Below are 20,614 nucleotides of genomic sequence, written 5' to 3'. Positions count from 1 at the left end.
CAAACAAGATGTTAGGTATAAACCCAAATATATCAGTAATTATGAAGATAGACTAAATACAGTTTGGATGCCACTTTTAAGAGAGTGTATGTATGTTTGTGTATGTTTATGTGTATATGTTTGTGCCTGTTTGTACATGTGTGAAGAAAAGATCTCATCAGGATTCTCTCTAGGTAATAGGAATTTTTTCCTTCACTTATTTATATTTTGATTTTGATAATTCTGTGGCTTAGAAAAAAATACATTTTTTAAATAATGTATTTTCCACCAAGTGCTTTACCTCTTTGATATAATTAACCTTTTCTGTTTCTTAGTATACTGTTATTATACCTAGAATTTTTCTCCTCAGATTATAATTACTTGTGTATATCTTTTATTTCTTCTCAAATATCTACACCCAAAGACCCAATTTCAGAAATAGACAGTAGTGGGAAATGTATAAACTTAAAAAAAAAACCCTACTAGTCAATGTCCCCATCATTCCATAAAGAACATTTTAACCCTCAAAATAGAGTTATTACCTTTGATTAAAAGGTTAAGTCCTTTAACTCGATTAAGTTCAGCTTTAATGCAACATACATCACATCATAATTTTTTTTCTCATGATAAAGCCATTCCTTTGAATTGTTGAAACTTTTCCATGAATTGCAATTCGTCCCCTGATAGGTTTGTTGGGAACCACTGTTACCGTGCTGCTTGAAACCAATCCACTTGACAATCTGTCAGAAAGATGAGGGAGTCTTCCACATTTGGAACCTTGTTTGACATTCCCCACATAGAACTGGTGGACGCTCTAGTCGAGACGGAATGTTTTGTGACTGTGTGTGTGTACCTATGTGCATGTAGGGTCAATAAGCCGGACCATTCCCAAACGGATCAGCAGACGACCCAGACACCTTTGGTGAAGGATCAAGAAATAAGACAAGACACTAAGAAGAATATGATTATGGACAGAAACAATGATTCACCAGTTTTTTCCAGATTGAATGAAATTGCTACCATGGAATTTAATACTGGAGTAAGCCTATTTACTAAAAATTTAAATAGTACGTTTGTCTTGGTTATGAGATATACACATACACACACACACACACACACACACACACACACACACACACACACACTTTATTTAATATCTGAACTTTAAAAATGTTTGGAATTTAGCCATAGAAGATGCAGCCAGATGTGATCTTCTGACTTAGGAGAAGTGGGTTCTAGGTGAAGGACAGCTGTTCTTCTCACCATTGTTGTTTTGCAGAATCACATTGAAAAGTTCTCATTTATATTCTCATAAATTCTTCCTTTGTTCAGATCTAAGACAAGACCCAAGAGTTAGGACAGTTGTGATCAGATGATACTCGTTGATCAGATTATGGCATTTTTCCACTATCAGTCATAGTTGAGGTATTAAAACATAACAAAAGACAGTATTTCCATATGGTTTTCACGGGAATATTTCCTTTTCAATGGAGAAATAAAAAGATTATGGTTTTAATAAGAAGAGAAATGTAATTTAGGTTTTCTAATCAGTACGACAAGTATATTAGTGAATAAAATTAGGATGAGATTTTTCCGTGTAGTTAGATCAGAAACCAGATTTTAATTGTTTCCCTTAACGCCTTACACAGATAAATCTTTTCATCTTATCTTCTTGTTTCTTGGATCCCATTCAAGAATATATTTGTATTATATCTTTGTCATTTTTAATGATACAGTGTTGTGGTTATTACAGTGGTGCCTTTAGATACGAGCAGACCAACATACAAATTTTTTAAGATATGAGCTGCGACTTGGTTCATATTTTCGTTCGAGACCTGAGAGAAATTCCGAGATACGAGTTGTGATTCAGGAAGTTGCCGCTAGTTGGTGCATTGGCACACGGGTCCAGTATCGGCAGCACAACACCAGCATCTTGTTCTTTCTCACGTGTTACCTGCAGAATCAAGTCGAATCTTGTGCACTGTACTCGTTCTTGCATCATTTTTGCATTTTTTACTAACTTTTTCTGTGTGCTATCATGGGGCCGAAGAAAGTGAGTGTAAAGGACAGTGGTGAGAAGAAGAAGAGAATGATGTTGATAGAAGTAAAACAAGAAATAATAGAAAAACATGAGCGTGGTGTCTGAGTGATTGAACTGGCAAGGCTTTACGACCACAATCCATCTACAATTTGTACCATCCTTAAACAAAAGGATGCCATCAAAAGCACAAATCCAGTGAAAGGAATTACAATTCTGTCCCAATTAAGGACAAATATCCATGAAGAAATAGAGAAGCTTCTGCTGGTGTGGGTGAAAGAGAAAGAGCTGGCAGGAGATACAGTGACGGAGACTGTAATATGTGAAAAGGCACGTATTATTTACGGCGACTTGAAGAAGAAAGAGCCATCAACCTCAAAAGAGGCAGCAGAAGATATGTTTAAGGCAAGTCATGGCTGGTTTGAAAATTTCAAGAAGAGATCTGGCATCCACGCGGTGGTGAGGCACGGTGAAGCTGCGAGTGCTGATATTAAGGCAGCTGAGGAGTACATCGCACATTTTGCTGCGCTTATCGCAAAGGAAGGCTATATCCCCCAACAAGTGTTCAGCTGTGACGAAACAATTGTTTTGGAAAAAAATGCCCCGGACAACTTTCATCACCGCAGAGGAAAAGAAGCTGAAAGGCATAAACCCATGAAGGACCGTCTGACCCTTGCATTGTGTGCAAATTCTAGCAGTGACTATAAAGTAAAGCCACTGTGAGTGTATCATTCCAAAAATCCTTGAGCCTTTAAGACTCACAAGATTCTGAAAGAAAAACTGCAGGTCACGTGGCGTGCCAATGCTAGGGCATGGGTTACGAGGCAGTTTTTTATTGAATGGGTAAATCTCGTCTTTGGTCCTGCAGTGAAGAAATATCTTCAAGAAAATAAACTCCTGATGAAAGCATTACTAATCCTTGAAAATGCTCCAGCCCACCCACTTGGTCTTGCAGATGACATTCTGAATGAGTTCAAATTCGTAAAAGTCCTCTACCTCCCACCCAACACAACTTCAATCTTGCAACCTATGGATCAGCAGGTCATTTCCAACTTTAAAAAGCTTTACACAAAGCACTTGTTCTGCTGCTGCTTTGAGGTGACTGAGAATACAAATCTAACCTTTTGAGAGTTTTGGAAAGATAACTACAACATCGTGATATGTTTACATATTATTGACTTGGCATGGCAAGAGGTTACAAGAAGAACCTTGAACTCGGCATGGAAAAAGTTACGGCCTGATGTTGTTGCAGACAGGGACTTCAAAGGATTGAAACCAGAGACTGAGACCCAGGTAGAAGCATTGGAGGAGATTGTGTCCCTCGGAAAGTCGATGGGTCTGGAGGTAGATGAGGGTGACGTAAATGAGCTCATCGAGGAACATGAGGAGGAACTTTCAACTGAAGAGTTGAAGGAGCTACAGATGATGCAACATGCAGAGCTTCTGCAAGAGATCAGTAGTGAGGAGGAGGCAGAGTCGGAGGAAGTGATTTCTACAAGTGAAATTAAAGACATGCTGGCAATGTGGGAGAAGCTTTCAAGTTTCATTGAAAAAAAAACACCCAGAAAAAGTTTCAACTGGTCATGCTTCAGCACTTTTTAATGACACTTTTTTGTCACATTTCCGTAACATTTTAAAAGGCAGCAAAAGCAAGCCTCTTTGAATAGATTTTTATTTAAAAGTCCTGCAAGTGTCGGCCCTGGCTGTTTGGCTCAGTGGTAGAGCGTTGGTCTGGCGTGCAGGAGTCCTGGGTTCGATTCCCGACCAGGGCACACAGGAGAAGTACCCCTCTCCTTCCTCTCTGTCTCTCTCTTCCCCTCCCGCAGCCAAGGCTTTATTGGAGCAAAGTTTGCCCAGGCGCTGAGGATGACTCTGTGGCTTCTGCCTCAGGTGCTGGAATGGCTCTGATTGCGGCAGAGCGACGCCCCAAGATGGGCAGAGCATTGCCCCCTGGTGGGCATGCCGGGTGGATCCTGGTCGGGCAAATGTGGGAGTCGGTCTGACTGCCTCCCCGTTTCCAACTTCGGAAAAATACAAAAAAAAAAAAAAAGTCCTGCAAGTGAAAGTGCCGAAAGTGCAGCCAAAAAGGCAAAAACAGGTGATGATTAAATGAAAAATATGTAATGTTAAGCTTAGGTTAAGTTTAAAGTTAAGAAAGTGCATTTTTTCACAATTAAGTTTTTGTGGTTTCATTTTAAGTAAATAAAATGCAGTTTTAGTTTACGCTTACTGTTAAGAAAGTGCAGTTTTAGTTTATGTGTCTACAGTGCCTGCATCCCTTCCTCCCTCCCTCCTCCTCCTCCATTCGCCTCCGTTAGCCGCACTCTGTCTCTCAGGTAAGAATACAGTACTAAACAACACTTTTTTCTTTTATTTCATATATTTTGTTATGCATTGGTAAAGTATACATGTGTGTTTCTTGATTAAAAACATGTCTTTTTTATAATTTAGGATGGTTTGGGGATGTTTCACTGGGCTATAACAGACTAAATCTATTTCAGTTATTTTAAATGGGAGAAATTTGTTTGATATATGAGTTGACTGACTTACGAGCTCAGTTACAGAATGAATTAAACTCGTATCTCAGGTGCCACTGTATTTAGCACAACCCAAGTACCCGTCAAACTCTTTCGTAGCAAGTTGCTTGGGGCTGTTCCTGAGTCGTCTGGAAAACTGTGTCAGTGTTGCCCTTAACTTTGGCCTCTAGTCAACTAGCCACAGGCTCTTGTCATGGAACAATACACTGAGTCCAATCAGCCAATTCCGCATCCTCAAGATTTTGTTTATATGGATGGCTCCCAATACGAATATCCTACTTGAGTCGCCAACAATTGTACTATGTTTCTCTTCTCTTTCTTAGTTTCCACTTTACTGCCAGCAGTTCCGTTCCATGTTTATAAAGAAAGCCCTGTTTAGTTGGCGCAACTGGAAGTTGATATTGCTACAGACATCCATCATTTTGGTTGTTACTACATACCTCTTAACCACGAACAGCTTATATTCTAATGAGCCCATCAGAACAATGGATTTGGGTCAGTATGGTCGAACAATTGTGCCTTACTCAGTTTCAGGAAAATCTGATTTGGCTACGAATCTCATAAGAAGCCTGAAGGTTTTTCTAGAGCCTAAGAATCAAGAACTTCGCCAAGTACCAGGTAAGGCCCGTAGAAGAGACAGCTACTGTACAGAAAACCTGTGTGTGTCACGTGCAAAGGAGGGACTGGACTTGAGTGTTTTAGCTACCCATTTCTTTCTTTTCCTACTAATTACCAGTATCTTAGAGGCAAAAAAAAAATGTACACTTCAAGACAACTGACCACAAAAGTTAATAATTAGTAGAGGTGTTTTGGCTATAGGTTCTTTTTATTTTCAGCAAATTCTATCACCTTTCAGAGGGTAGGTAAAGAGCCAAATTAGTGTGGTGTGAAATTTAGCCCTGTAGGGGGCTTTGGTCAGGCGCACAAGGAAGTCTGTCTCTCTGCCTCCCTGCCTCTCACTTAAAATGTGTGTGTGTGTGTGTACAAATTTAATACAATCTCCATTAAAATCTCAATGTCATTTTTTTTGTGTTTACATAGATTCTACTGTCTCCCCAAATGCATCCCTTCTCCCCCGTATTCCCTTTAACATCTCCCTTCCCCCCCCTCTTAACACCTCCCTCCCCCCTTCCCTTCAGGTTTAATTCCATTCCTCAGTTCACAGTGTTCTTGGATTCCTCAAATGAGTGAGGTCATATGATATTTTTCTTTCTCTACCTGGTTTTTAAAGAAATAAAACAAAACATCACCAGGTCTATAAGGAACCATAATAAACCCTGAATAACTAAAGCAATTCTGAGAAAAAAGAATGAAGCCAGAGGTATCACACTACTGACTTCAAATTATACTACAGAGCCATGAGAATCAAAACAGCATGGCACAGGCAGAAAAACAGACATACAGACCGATGGAACAGAATTGAGCCACATATATATTATATATGGACAAATAATCTTCAACAAAGAAGCCAAAAACACACAATGGAGTAAAGAAAACCTCTTCAATAAATGGTGCTGGGAAAAATTGGAAAGCCACATGCAAAAGAACGAAACTTGACTACAACACGTCCCCTTGCACAAAAATTAATTCACTATGGATCAAAGACCTAAATAGATGATCTGAAACAATAACTTATATAGAGAAAAACATAGACATAGGTACTAAACTTACTGACCTCAGCCACAGAGAACAATTTAGGAATTCGACCCAAAAGCAAGGGAAGTAAAGGCAAAAATAAATTAATGGAACTAGATCAAACTGAAAAGCTTCTGCACAGCAAAAGAAACCAAGAACAAAACAAATAGGCAGCCAACCAAATGGGAGATGATATTTTCAAACAACAACTTCTATGAGGGGTTAATATCCAAAATATATAAAGAACTCACAAAACTCAGTAACAAACAAACAATCCAATTGGAAAATGGGCAGAGTTCCTGATCAGATAGTTCTCCCTATCTGAAGAAGAAACGTGAATAGACAGAGATATATAAAAAAGATGCTCATCTTCACTAGCTATTTGAGAAATGCCAATCAAAACTACAATGAGATACCACCTCACACCTGTTAGATTGGCTGTTATCAACAAGACAGGTCATAACAAGTGCTGGAGAGGCTGTGGAGAAAAAGGAACCCTCATTCACTGCTGGTGGGAATGTAAACTGGTACAGCCCTTATGGAAGACAGTATGGTGGTTCCTCAAAAAATTAAGAATAGAACTACCATATGACCCAGCAATCCCTCAATTAGGTATCTACCCAAAAATCTTGAAATATTGGTATGCAAGGATTCATGCACCCCCATGTTCATTGCAGCATTATTCACTGTGGCCAAGACATGGAAACAACCCAACTGTCCCTCGATAGAGGACTGGATAAAGAAGATGTGGTACATAGATACAATGGAATACTACTCAGCCACAAGAAATGATGACATAGTGTCATTTACGACAACATGAATGGACCTTGAGGACATTATTCTGAGTGAAATAAGTAAATCAGAAAAAGCTAAGAAGTGTATAATTTCACATATACAGTGTGTCCATAAAGTCATGGTGCACTTTTGACCGGTCACAGGAAAGCAACAAAAGATGATAGAAATGTGAAATCTGCACCAAATAAAAGGAAAACTCTCCCAGTTTCATACCTATTCAGTGCAGTTCGATGTGGGCTCACGCACAGACTTTTTAGAGCTCATTAGGTAGCTATCCCGTATAGCCTCTACAGACTCGTCACTGACTGATGGCCTACCAGAACGGGGTTTCTCCACCAAACTGCTGGTTCCCTTCAACTGCTTATCCCACCGAGTAATGTTATTCCTATTTGGTGGCACTTCATTATAAATGCACCGATATTCATGTTGCACTTTGGTCATGGATTCGAATTTAGCGAGCCACAGAACACACTGAACTTTTCTCTGTACCATCCACATCTCGACTGGCATGGCCGTGGGCTGCTCTGCTGTATACACGGTGTGACGTCGTCATCTGCGCATGCGCACATGCTGCCACATCATCCTACAGAAACTGGGAGGGTTTTCCTTTTATTTGGTGCAGATTTCACATTTCTATCGTATTTTGTTGCTTTCCTATGACCGGTCAAAAGTGCACCATGACTTTACGGACACACTGTAGATGAGATGTAAAACTGAGACTCACAGACATAGACAAAAGTGAAGTGGTTCCCAGGAGGAGGGGACATGGAGGAAGGGTGGGGGGAAGGGTGTAAAGAGGGACAAATATACGATGCCTGAAAATGATTTGACTCTGGGTGATGAGTATACAAGATAATCCACAGCTCAGATGCCACAGAAATGTTTACCTGAATGAAACCTTTGTGCTCTTATTGATCAATGTCACCCTATTAAATTTAATTTTCTAAATAAAATTTAAAAATAAAAAATGTAAATGAAGTGAACACTCTTCAAGACAGAGGTTTTCAGACTGGAATTTTTTTTTAATTCAACTTAAATGGACACATTCCTAGATGGAAAAACCCACAAAGTGCCAAAACTCACAATAGCATCAAAATATAAAATAGCCTGAGCAGTCGGTGGTGCAGTGGATAGAGCATTGGACTGGGATGTGAAAGGACCCAGGTTCAAGATCCCGGGGTTGCCAGCTTGAGTGCGGGCTCATCTGGCTTGAGCAAAAAGCTCACTAGCATAGACCCAAGGTCACTGGCTCGGGCAAGGGGTTACTCAGTCTGCTAAAGGCCCGCGGTCAAGGCACATATGAGAAAGCAATCAATGAACAACTATGGTGTCGCAAGGAAAAACTGATGATTGATGCTTCTCATCTCTCTACGTTCCTATCTGTCTGTCCCTATCTATCCCTCTATCTGACTCTCTGTCCCTGTAAAAAAATTAAAAATAATAAATATATATATATATAATAAAATATTTAAATTTAAGAAAAGAAATGCAAGACCTGTAGACTGAAACTGTGAAACTTGCTGAAGGAGACCAAGTTTATAGATAGATGCGGAGATTCTTCCAGGACACAGATTGGAAAATTGTTGTTAGGGTAGCATTTCTCCCTAAACAGACTCTACAGATTTAATGCAATTCCTATCAAAATTTCATCAGACTTTTTGCAGAAATAGGCAAGCCAATAGTAAAATGTATATGGACATGCAAATTTCTTAGAATATTCTAGAAGAACCGGAACTATTTTGTAAAAAAAAAGGTTATTTTAGACAAGAATAGAGCCAGAAATTCTTAGTGATTTGCTGTTTTTTCAGGTTGTAGACTATAATGTGATAGGGTAGGGGAGATGATGAGATAGAAGACAGATTTTTTTTTTTCTTTCTTTTTTTTTTTTTTTTTTTTTCCTTTTCATCCTTCCGAAGCTGGAAACAGGGAGGCAGTCAGACAGACTCCCGCATGCGCCCAACCGGGATCCACCTGGCATGCCCACCAGGGGGCGACGCTCCACCCATCTGAGGCGTTGCTCTGTTGCAACCAGAGCCATTCTAGTGCCTGAGGCAGAGGCCACAGAGCCACCCTCAGCACCCCGGCCAACTTTGCTCCAATGGAGCCTTGGCTGTGGGAAGGGAAGAGAGAGACAGAGAGGAAGGAGAGGGGGAGGGGTGGAGAAGCAGATGGGCGCCTCTCCTGTGTGCCCTGGCCGGGAATCGAACCCCGGGACTCCCGCACGCCAGGCCGACGCTCCACTGCTGAGCCAACCGGCCAGGGCCAGAAGACAGATTTTTAAACAGCCATTGTGAAAAGTCGGACGAGGAAGAGACAACAGCAAAAAAAACCCCAAACATTCGGTCCTCTCCAGTAGAAGTCATCGGGGACGTATCACACGTTGACTCGCTGACCGATTTCCTTCTTTTTTTTCCAGGTAATGTAACAAGGTCCATATTGGAGAGTAAAGAGTACATCTACTTCTCCATTGTTGCGCTTGCCATTGAGGTGGAGAAAAACAGAACAGTGTTAACGATTTTGTTCAATAACGAGGCGTACCACGCGGCCGCGATGTCCATGTCCGTGTTGGACAACATTCTCTTCACGTCCCTTTCCGGACCCCGCGCGTCCATTCAGGTCGCCAACGCGCCGCAGCCGCTCCCTCTGTACAGCACGCACACCGTGTAGGTACAGCTCTCCTCCTGCGGCAGAGCTCACGGAGCCCCTCGCGGCCTCACCGTCCACACAGGAAACGGCCCCTGGAGCCATCGTCTCCACTTCTACTTTGTCATTTATTTCATTTTTTTTTTATTTCCTCTTTGATAGGCCTGCAGCCGGATTGCAGATTGTCTTAAATTTGGCTTTTGCACTGGCTGTCATGGCCAGTAGCTTCGGCTTCCAGACGGTGACCGAGAGGACCACAAAGGCCAAGCACGTCCAGTTTGTGAGTGGGGTCCCCGCCCTGACGTACTGGCTCTCCGCTCTGCTGTGGGATCTCATCTGCTTCTCCGTCACCTGCTGCCTGCTGCTGGTGAGTGAAACCGCCCAAAGGCTCCTTTCCCTTGTCACCAACCAGAAATTCCTAAAAACTACCTGCCTCCTAAAATAAAACTTGTGAAGCAATTTGAAACCACTTTGGTGTCTCGTGCCAGAGACTGTGTTGCGGAAACCACTGTGGGAATGTTCTTGCTCAGGTCCTCCCAGTTGGAGAACACACTTTCCTTTGAGACGTCTCTCTTGGGTCGGCTTCCCATGTCATTCTCAGCATTCTGCCCTGGCCCAGACTGCCTGAAGGACTGCAGCCTGTCACTTGTCACTTGTCTGTCACTGCCCACCCGTTCCCAACACTGCACCCTCCAGTACACTGGACTTGAGCAAACAGGGTAGACTCAATACCTAATGGAAGCTTCTGTTACTATTCACCACACACAGACACACACACACACACACACACACACACACACACACACACACACACACTTTCATAACCCAAATCTGAGATGGCTCGGTCTGCGAAGCAGAACTGCTTTTGACTCAGACACCTGATTGTAGACTTTGAGAAAGTGGCAGGAACAGTGAGCATGGAAGGATAGTTCAACATCTTTTTCTTTTAACATGAAATTTATTTTAATTTATTGTGTTTACATAGGTTCTAGTGTACCCATGAATACATCCTCCCCTCCCCCGTGTTCCCCAGTACATCCCCCTATCCCCCCTTCCCTCCAGGATTTGCTTTTCTGCTCTCGTCCCATCCTATCACCCCATCATCCCCCTTCCCTCTGTCCGTGTCCCCTCTGGACCCTTGGATCCTGCCTCTGTCTCTGTTCCACTCCTCAGTTCATATTGTTCATCAGATTCCTCAGATGAGTGAGGTCATATGATATTTTTCTTTCTCTGCTTGGCTTATTTCACTTAACATAATAGTTTCCAGTTCCCTCCATGTTGTTGCAAAAATTATTTTCTTCTTTTTCACAGCCGCATAGTATTCCATTGGGTATATGTACCACTGCTTTTTAATCCACTCGTCCACTGACAGACACTTGGGCTGTTTCCAGATCTTGGCTATTGTAAACAATGCTGCCATAAACATGGAGGTGCATTTCTCCTTCTGGAACAGTTCTATGGTGTTCTTGGGATATATATTCCTAAAAGTGGGATGGCTGGGTCAAAAGGCAGTTCCATTTTTAATTTTTTGAGGAATCTCCATACTGTTTTCCACAGTGGCTGCACCAGTCTGCATTCCCACCAGCAGTGCAGGAGGGTTCCCTTTTCTCCACATCCTTGCCAGCACTTATTCTGTGTTGTTTTGTTGATGAGCGCCATTCTGACTGGTGTGAGATGATATCTCATTGTGGTTTTAATTTGCATTTCTCTAATGATTAGTGATGTTGAGCATTTTTTCATATGCCTGTTGGCCATGTTTATGTCCTCTTTGGAGAAGTGTCTATTCATTTCTTTTGCCCATTTTTTGATTGGATTGTTTATCTTCCTGATGTTGAGTTTTACAAGTTCTTTATAAATTTTGGTTATTAATCCCTTATCAGATGTATTGTCGAATATGTTCTCCCATTGTGTAGTTTGTCTTTTTATTCTGTTCTTATTGTCTTTAGCTGTGCAAAAGCTTTTCAGTTTGATAAAGTCCCATTTGTTTATTCTGTCCTTTATTTCCCTTGCACGTGGAGGTAAATCAGCAAGTATATTGCTGTAAGAGATGTCGGAGAGCTTACTGGCTATGTTTTCTTCTAAGATGCTTATGGTTTCATGACTTACATTTAAATCTTTTATCTATTTTGAGTTTATTTTTGTGAATGGTGTAAGTTGGTGGTTTAGTTTCATTTTTTTGCAGGTAGCTGTCCAATTATCCCAACATCATTTGTTAAAGAGACTGTCTTTACTCCATTGTATGCTCTTACCTCCTTTGTCAAATATCAGTTGTCCATAGAGCTGTGGGTTTATTTCTGGGTTCTCAGTTCTGTTCCATTGATCTATATGCTTGTTCTTATGCCAGTACCAGGCTGTTTTGGGTACAATGGCCTTGTAGTATGACTTGATATCAGAAAGTGAGATACCTCCCACTTTATTCTTCCTTTTCAAGATTGCTGAGGCTATTTGTGTTCTCTTTTGGTTCCATATAAATTTTTGGAATCTGTGTTCTATATCTTTGAAGTATGTCATTGATATTTTAATTGGTATTGCATTGAATTTATAAATTGCTTTGGGTAATATAGACATTTTAATGATGTTTATTCTTCCTAACCATGAGCATGGTCTATGCTTCCACTTGTTTGTATCTTCCCTGATTTCTTTTATCAATGTTTTATAATTTTCCAGGTACAAGTCTTTAACTTCCTTGGTTAAATTTACTCCTAGGCACTTTCTTTATTTATTTACTTATTTTTTACAATAGCGAAGGGGATTGTTTTCTTAATTTCTCTTTCAGACAGATCATTGTTGGTGTATAAAAATGCCTCTGATTTCTGATTATTAATTTTATATCCTGCCACGTTGCTGAATTCATTTATCAGGTCCAGTAGTTTTTTTGACTGAGACTTTAGGGTTTTCTATATACAGTATCATATCATCAGCAAATAATGATAGTTTTACTTCTTTTTTTCCAATTTAGATGCCTTTTATTTCTTCTTCTTATCTGATTGCTGTGGCCAGGACTTCCAGAACTATGTTGAATAAGAGTGGTGAAAGGGGGCACCCCTGCCTTGTTTCTGATCTTAAGGGGATAGTTCAGCATTTTTTAGTGTAATGAATATGCTCACTAGTGGCCTTGGCAGCGTGCTTGATGTGCACATTTGAAGGTGAGAAAGATGTGAAGCCATGCAGTAAGAGGGGCAAACAGAAGTAAAAGAGGTAAATCTCCTTTCTGTACAGCAGATGCTGTGACTTAGAGGTGAATGGGGTAACAGCTCAGCCCTCCAATAGTTCACTGGCTAGCAATGAACTCAGAAATGAAGTAGATCATTATAAAGTAGCATGCCAGTCGCCACTATCATGGATGAACTGCAAATTCTCAAACAAAACCATAGCATGATAAATTTAGTTGTTGGAGGAAAAAGGAGAAACTTGGAGTCAATTTGGCTCTTACACCCATGAGAAAACTTGTAGTTACTGCACAGGAACCCTAGGACTGGTTCTGAAGGAGAACCAGAACCCCACCACGATTACAGCTCACCAGGGGGACCCGGGACTGGGCTGGCTGGCACAAGGACGGTGGTGGAAGTGTGGGGAGCAAACAGCATGAGCAGAGAAGTCTCGGGTCCAGAGAGAGGCACAGGGCGTCCTTCACCAGCGCACAGCCCCGCTGGTGCTCCCCTGCCAGCCTCTTCTGCCCACTGCTCACCAGGGGGACCCGGGACTGGGCTGGCTGGTGCAGGGACGGTGGTGGAAGTGTGGGGAGCAAACAGCATGTGCAGAGAAGTCTCGGGTCCAGAGAGAGGCACAGGGCGTCCTTCGCCAGCGCACAGCCCCGCTGGTGCTCCCCTGCCAGCCTCTTCTGCCCACAGCTCACCAGGGGGACCTGGGACTGGGCTGGCTGGCACAGGGACGGTGGTGGAAGTGTGAGGAGCAAACAGCATGAGCAGAGAAGTCTCGGGTCCAGAGAGAGGCACAGGGCGTCCTTCACCAGCGCACAGCCCCGCTGGCGCTCCCCTGCCAGCCTCTTCTGCCCACAGCTCACCAACCCACCCGCGCTGGGAAGGAAGACAGCCATCCTTTGTGAGGGCTGCTAGTCCCCCCTTCAGGACAGCAGCTGGGGCGCTGCTCCAGGCACGGTCCCCGGCTTTGCTACCTCCTTCAGTGTGACGCAGTCTGGCTTAGAATCCGTCAGAAAACCCCTGAGTCATTTCACCTCCATGCCAAGAATCCATCCTTTCTCTGGCTCTTGAAACTTGGCTGGCACAACCACTTACCCTTCATAGGTCTACAAATAAGACCACCCACCATTAATACCTGTACCAGCATTGCCATTTACAGCTCAGGGGCAAGGTTACCAGTCATGTGTTCTTTTATGTGTTACATTATTCAACAGCACGATGACCTGAAGCAACGTTAGTTCATCATATTTGCAGGCACGGAAACTGAAGCTCACAGAAATAAGTGACCTAGCCAGTTTCACTGGAACAGAACACTTTCAGAACCCTGCTTGGGGTTCCTGAATTGTCGTTTCTACACTCAGAGTCATCCTGGGTCAACCTGGGTGATGTGAGTGAGAGTGAGGTCTTTCTGCTCTTATCTTTGCAGTTGCTTCTGCCTTCACACCTTGTTCCACTTCTGCTTTTCTGGGCGGGGGGGGGGGGGTAAAAGGCAGTGTTGTTCTCTCTCTCTCTCCCTCCCCCTCTCTCTCCTCTCCATCTAAAGTTTCTCTTAATGGTTCTCAGATTGGGTGCTCCATCTGGGTTCTTAGCTTTGCTTGCTTACCTGACTTGAGTACCCCTGGTTTTCAAGGAGATACTCCCTTACCTTGCTCTGGAAATGGTACCAAATGGACTCGTCCTTTGACCCAACAAAAAAAGGAAAGATTTTGTTGTTGCGCCCAGCCGCCAGGATTCTTATGTCACCGTTTCTCTGCCTGTCCAATTCACAGAGCGGGTGGCCTGGCTGCTCCTCTGCCAGGGATAAGGATTGAGCTGACTAGACCCCTGAGGACCTAACTGCTCCAACCCCGTTGCACTTGTCACCCCAGGAGACTCTCAGTGGGGAACCGTAACAGTTTCTGCCTTTTCCCACACCTGAGCCCGCGCGTAAAGACTCAGAAAAGCGGAACAGTAACTGTCCTCATGAGTTATGTCACCGGAGGTGCTGCGTGGTGCGGCGTTCTTCTCATCCAGTCTGTGAGCCTGTCTCCACGACCTCCAGGTTCCTTTAGGTCCTCAAGTTTAGGACGCACCTGAAAACCCCGCCTTCCTGAGCGGGCGGGATGGTTTACTCGCAAACACTGAGCTGCTCCTGTAAGTGCGTCTGTGGTTTAGGCGTGGATACGGCATGAGCAAGGAAGACAGGCTCACCTCCCTCTGGTCTCACTGAGGGTCAGAAGGCTGTCAGCATCACTCTGGAGAGAGAGAGGCTCTCGGACGCCTAGACACACTGTGGCTGTCACGTTCCCTGGGGACCCCAGCCCCTAGGTGGGCCACTGTGCATCAGGCACAGCCTGCTGTGCTGTTTCCTCGTTCAGAGCCAAGTAAGAGTTATGTTTTCTCCTGGATAGCTAACCCCTTGTTCTCCCGTTCTTCTGAAAGCCATCTTTTCCCACTGACGTGAATGAAACACTGCTTTCCACTGACTTGACCAGTGATGTATCTTAACTGATAATAAGCATTTGAGTATATTTTGTTTTCTTCATTCCATTGATGTATCTTTAATGTGGCACTACCGATCTGTTTTAATTATGTTCATTTTTTGTGTGTGTATTTTTCCGAAGTTGGAAACGGGGAGGCAGTCAGACAGACTCCTGCATGCACCCGACCGGGATCCACCCGGCATGCCCACCAGGGGGCGATGCTCTGCCCATCTTGGGGCGTCGCTCTGCTGCAATCAGAGTCATTCTAGCGCCTGAGGCAGAGGCCACAGAGCCATCCTCAGTGCCCAGGCAAACCTTGCTCCAATGGAGCCTTGGCTGTGAGAGGGGAAGAGAGAGACAGAGAGGAAGGAGGGGGGAGGGGTGGAGAAGCAGATGGGCACTTCAGATGGGTGCCCTGGCCGGGAATCGAACCTGGGACTCCTGCATGCCAGGCTGACGCTCTACCACTGAGCCAACCGGCCAGGGCCCCTAATTATGTTCATTTTATAATACATTTAATTATGTTTTTTGTATTGACCTGTCTTACCTCCCCATTAACCTTTTTCTGTGACATTTCCTGGCTATCTTGACATGTTTTGTTTGTTTACATGTAATTTTAAAATTAGCTTGTCTAACTTCCAAAAAAAAAGAGAAAACTTGTTGGTATTTCTATTTAGAGTAATTTAGGGAGAATTTACATTTTTATCATGTTGAGTCACACCCTATCTAAGGATAGTGTGTGTGTCTTCATGTATCATCTTTCTTTTCCTCTATTAGTGACCCTGCTAAAGAACTCTGTGATTCTTCACAAAGGGGCAGCCTTGCTATCTTTAGAGAAACTGTAACTATCACTTATGAACACATATATTTCTGGGTAGTTCTTTAACAACTCTGGAGCTTTCTCTCTTCCTGATCTGGTCTACTCTAAATGTATGCTTCTTTTCCTGATTCTCAAAGGAATTAAGAAATCAGTGAGCCCTGGCCGGGTAGCTCAGCTGGTTAAGAGTATCTCCCACATAGGCCAAGGTTGTGGGTTCAATCCCCGGTCAAGGCACATGCAAGAATCAACCAAAGAATGGATAAACAAGTGGAACAAGAACTTTATGTCTCTCTCTTCTCTAAAATAAATCAATAATATTTTTTATAAGAAAGGAATGAATGAATGAGGAAGCCCCTGAGTTGCTGAGGTAGATATGATGAGGAGGTTGGGGGTGGAGCATAGACCCAGGAGGCTGTCTAATGTGGTGCTATATATCATTCACATATGTGTGCGTGTGTGTGTGTGTGTGTGTGTGTGTGGTCCCAGGGGAGATCTGCAGAAAACAGTCTACTTCCTAGGTCGTTTGCTTTTTCCCCTTTATTTCTCTTCTGGGAAAATTCAGAGTTGGGCTTAATACAGACAGAATTACTTTGACTTTAATCATGGAGTTGGAGGGGGCAGGGAATAAAAAGGAATACTTTTGAACGGGAAAAAACTCAGAACATGGAAGTATAGTCCTTATATTCACAAGCTAAACCTATTTTTTCTTATTTCTTTAAGATTCAATGAACAGGGTGACAGTGACCAGTAAGAGTACAGGGCTTGCCCTGGCCGGTTGGCTCAGCGGTAGAGCGTCGGCCTAGCGTGCGGAGGACTCGGGTTCGATTCCCGGCCAGGGCACATAGGAGAAGAGCCCATTTGCTTCTCCACCCCTCCGCCGCACCTTCCTCTCTGTCTCTCTCTTCCCCTCCCGCAGCCAAGGCTCCATTGGAGCAAAGATGGCCCGGGCGCTGGGGATGGCTCCTTGGCCTCTGCCCCAGGCGCTAGAGTGGCTCTGGTCTTGGCAGAGCGATGCCCCGGAGGGGCAGAGCATCACCCCCTGGTGGGCAGAGCATCGCCCCCTGGTGGGCGTGCCGGGTGGATCCTGGTCGGGCGCATGCGGGAGTCTGTCTGACTGTCTCTCCCTGTTTCCAGCTTCAGAAAAATGCAAAAAAAAAAAAAAAAAAAAAAAAAAAGAATACAGGGCTTAGGTGCCCATGTTTATGGCAGGGGCACAAAGTGGTGTTTCAGGGGCAACGCGATCTGCAATGAGCCGCTCTGGGCGCTCACGTAATGGGGATGGGGGTGCCCGCCCCCTCGGACCTCTCTGCTCGAGTCCTTGTGCCGCGCCCCGCCCCGCTCCGGCCTTACCCTCTGCGTCCGTCCGTCCGTCCGTCTCAGGGGGTGTTCAAGTGCCGGAAGCTGGAGGCGCTGGTGGAGGACTTCCACTCCCTGGACACGCTGCTCATCCTCGTGCTGTACGGCTGGGCCGCGGTCCCGCTCACGTACCTGGGCACCTTCCTCTTCGCCAGCAGCGCCGCCGCCTTCATCAAGCTCACCCTCTTCCACTACCTCTCCACGGTCTTCAGCATCATCCTGTTCAGCGTCCTGCAGTACTACGGTGAGCCTGCGCCCCGGCGACGCGACGGGCGGATGAGGGGTGCTGGAGGGCCGGGGGTGGGGGGAGGACACGGGGCGGGGGGGAGGGGGACACGGGGCGGGGGGGGGGGAGCATGGCCTTCCCGGGAGTCTGGGAAAGGGCGCTCGGGAGGCATCGGCCAAGATTGATGGAGTGCATTAGGTGAGAGAGAGAAGTGGGCGGAGAGAGGGAAAGGGGAAATGGGGGGAGAAAAGAATCCAGAGAGAGCAGACGACAGGACATGACACACATGACACGAGTGCAGACTGTGATCCTCTGTGAGTTACCCCTCCCCCGGGGGTCCTTCAGCTGTAAAATCCCAGCCTCGCTCTCCAGCAGGCAGGTGGGGGGCGCCGGGTGCTGTGGGCTGCCTGCTGCCTGGTTCAGGCCGCACATCACCCTGGCCCTCCCGATGAGATAAGGCTTTTCAGAGAGAAACGAGAAAATAGAAGCAGACACACCCTCCTCATTAGAGCAGGTTCCCTTCCTCCGAGACCAGACCTGCAGAATCCCAGGAAGGAGGTTCTCCTCGTCCCTCTTCCTTCTCTGATGACAAAATCTGAAGAGGCTGGTGCTGGGGTGATCACAAACAGGATGTTTCTGGTGTTAGAACATTGTATAAGCCTGAACTTCAAGCTGTATTCGCCAATTCGGCTCTGCCCACAGGGCAGAACCCACCTTCCAGACTGTAGGCGTTTCCCTCGCTGCAGGAGGCGCCTGGCCTGCCGGCCGAGCACCCGGTGTCCCAGTGCTGTGCTCCTCTCTGTAAGATGCGGAGGGGACAACCTGAGCCCGCACAGGTGGCTCAGTGCCCGGCGGGAGCGATGCGCTCCTGCTCATCCCTGAGCCGTTGGGACGGCCCCAGCACGTGGGTGCCGTCTGTAGACACTGCCAGCGCTCTGCCTGTGCCGTCCGAGCCACGGTACAGCCGGTGCCCAGAAGATGATGATGTAGGACATGGGAGGCTGGTGACTCAGGAAGAACTTCTCTTTCCTGGTGGAAGCAGTGTCCGTGGGGCTTGGCAACAGACCCCTCTCAGTCCTCACGCCTCAGTTCTGAGGGCTCAGCTGACCTCCCAGTCAGTCAGCCTGTCTCCCCAGCACGACACCGTCAGGGGCTGCCCCGGCCTCCCAGAGCTGGCTGATGGCCGTGCCAGTCCATCGCTGCGGCTCTCTGTTGAGGACAGAAGATCTCATACGAGGAAACATCCATGGAGCCACCTCAGCACGCACTGAGCGCCATCCCAGGAAATGTCCTCAGTGTGGAGCCCGCTGTCCCGTCCTTCGGAAATGTTCTCAGGCTGTAATGACCTGAAGCCTAGGACACTGTATGTTGTCTGTCAGTTCCGTGCCAGGGTTCTTTGTGCCCGGCAGGATCAAAGGAACAAAAACAAATGTCCAATGTTATAATATTGATTCATCACTTCCTTAGACTCTCCGTGTTCAGCACCCTCTTTTTATTAAAAACACCACACAGTTTCTTAATTTCACCACTGCTCCAATGGGGAAGAGCCACGTGGCCATGACAACCCCAAAGTTTCTTTCCTTCTCTGCCTTGACTTCCCACTGACCTCGAACCCCCGTCCTCTCCCTCCTGACTGTCATGGTGACCTCGCCTCCCCTGGGCAGTCCCGCCCCCTGTTCCAGTCCACTGAGCCCACACCCTCTCCATGGGACAGACTGACCACTCAGGTTTCTTCTTTCTGAGCCGCCTGGAGGAGAGCAGGGGAGGGGACAGTGACTATCACATCGACAGCAGTGTTCAGGGACGTCCCAGGCCCTCTCGCTCACTCAACCCTCTCTCTCTCTCTCCCTCCTTTTCTCCCTCTCTCCCTCCCTCACTCCCTCACTCCCTCCCTCTCTCACTCCCTCCCTCACTCCCTCCCTCACTCCCTCCCTCTCTCACTCCCTCACTCTCTCCCTCACTCTCTCCCTCCCTCCCTCTCTCACTCCCTCACTCTCTCCCTCACTCCCTCACTCCCTCCCTCACTCCCTCCCTCTCTCACTCCCTCACTCTCTCCCTCACTCTCTCCCTCACTCCCTCTCTCCCTCACTCCCTCTCTCCCTCCCTCTCTCACTCCCTCCCTCTCTCCCTCACTCTCTCCCTCTCTCACTCCCTCACTCTCTCCCTCACTCTCTCCCTCCCTCCCTCTCTCACTCCCTCCCTCTCTCCCTCACTCTCTCCCTCACTCTCTCCCTCACTCTCTCCCTCCCTCACTCCCTCACTCCCTCACTCCCTCCCTCCCTCCCTCCCTCACTCCCTCCCTCTCTCACTCCCTCACTCTCTCCCTCACTCCCTCACTCCCTCCCTCACTCCCTCCCTCACTCTCTCCCTCACTCCCTCTCTCCCTCACTCCCTCTCTCCCTCCCTCTCTCCCTCACTCACTCCCTCTCTCCCTCCCTCTCTCCCTCACTCCCTCACTCTCTCCCTCACTCCCTCCCTCTCTCACTCCCTCACTCCCTCCCTCTCTCCCTCTCTCCCTCCCTCCCTCTCTCACTCCCTCCCTCTCTCCCTCACTCTCTCCCTCTCTCCCTCACTCTCTCCCTCACTCTCTCCCTCCCTCTCTCCCTCCCTCACTCCCTCCCTCTCTCACTCCCTCACTCTCTCCCTCACTCTCTCCCTCTCTCCCTCCCTCCCTCTCTCACTCCCTCCCTCTCTCCCTCACTCTCTCCCTCACTCACTCCCTCCCTCTCTCCCTCCCTCTCTCCCTCTCTCACTCCCTCCCTCTCTCCCTCACTCTCTCCCTCCCTCTCTCCCTCTCTCACTCCCTCACTCTCTCTCTCACTCCCTCACTCTCTCACTCCCTCACTCCCTCTCTCACTCCCTCACTCCCTCACTCTCTCCCTCTCTCACTCCCTCACTCTCTCCCTCCCTCTCTCCCTCTCTCCCTCCCTCCCTCTCTCCCTCTCCCTCTCCCTCCCTCACT

The 20,614-nt window shown here is 46.2% G+C and overlaps 1 protein-coding gene across 1 annotated transcript in view; it reads left to right on the top strand.

The window, feature by feature from the left end:
- The window catches only part of LOC136404364 (phospholipid-transporting ATPase ABCA3-like), a 152,484-nt gene that overhangs the window by 111,755 nt on the left and 20,115 nt on the right, over positions 1 to 20,614 (top strand). Inside the window, exons 18-22 of the mRNA XM_066383682.1 lie at positions 847 to 1,018; positions 4,878 to 5,172; positions 9,401 to 9,647; positions 9,790 to 9,994; positions 17,451 to 17,670. Coding sequence (XP_066239779.1) covers positions 847 to 1,018; positions 4,878 to 5,172; positions 9,401 to 9,647; positions 9,790 to 9,994; positions 17,451 to 17,670 — 1,139 coding nt within the window. The remainder of the gene's footprint in view (positions 1 to 846; positions 1,019 to 4,877; positions 5,173 to 9,400; positions 9,648 to 9,789; positions 9,995 to 17,450; positions 17,671 to 20,614) is intronic.

This window comes from Saccopteryx leptura, chromosome 4, assembly GCF_036850995.1.
Source record: "Saccopteryx leptura isolate mSacLep1 chromosome 4, mSacLep1_pri_phased_curated, whole genome shotgun sequence".
Taxonomy (NCBI): Eukaryota; Metazoa; Chordata; class Mammalia; order Chiroptera; family Emballonuridae; genus Saccopteryx; species Saccopteryx leptura.
Note: the sequence above shows the minus strand (reverse complement) of the source record. Positions and strands in the feature narration are given on the sequence as shown.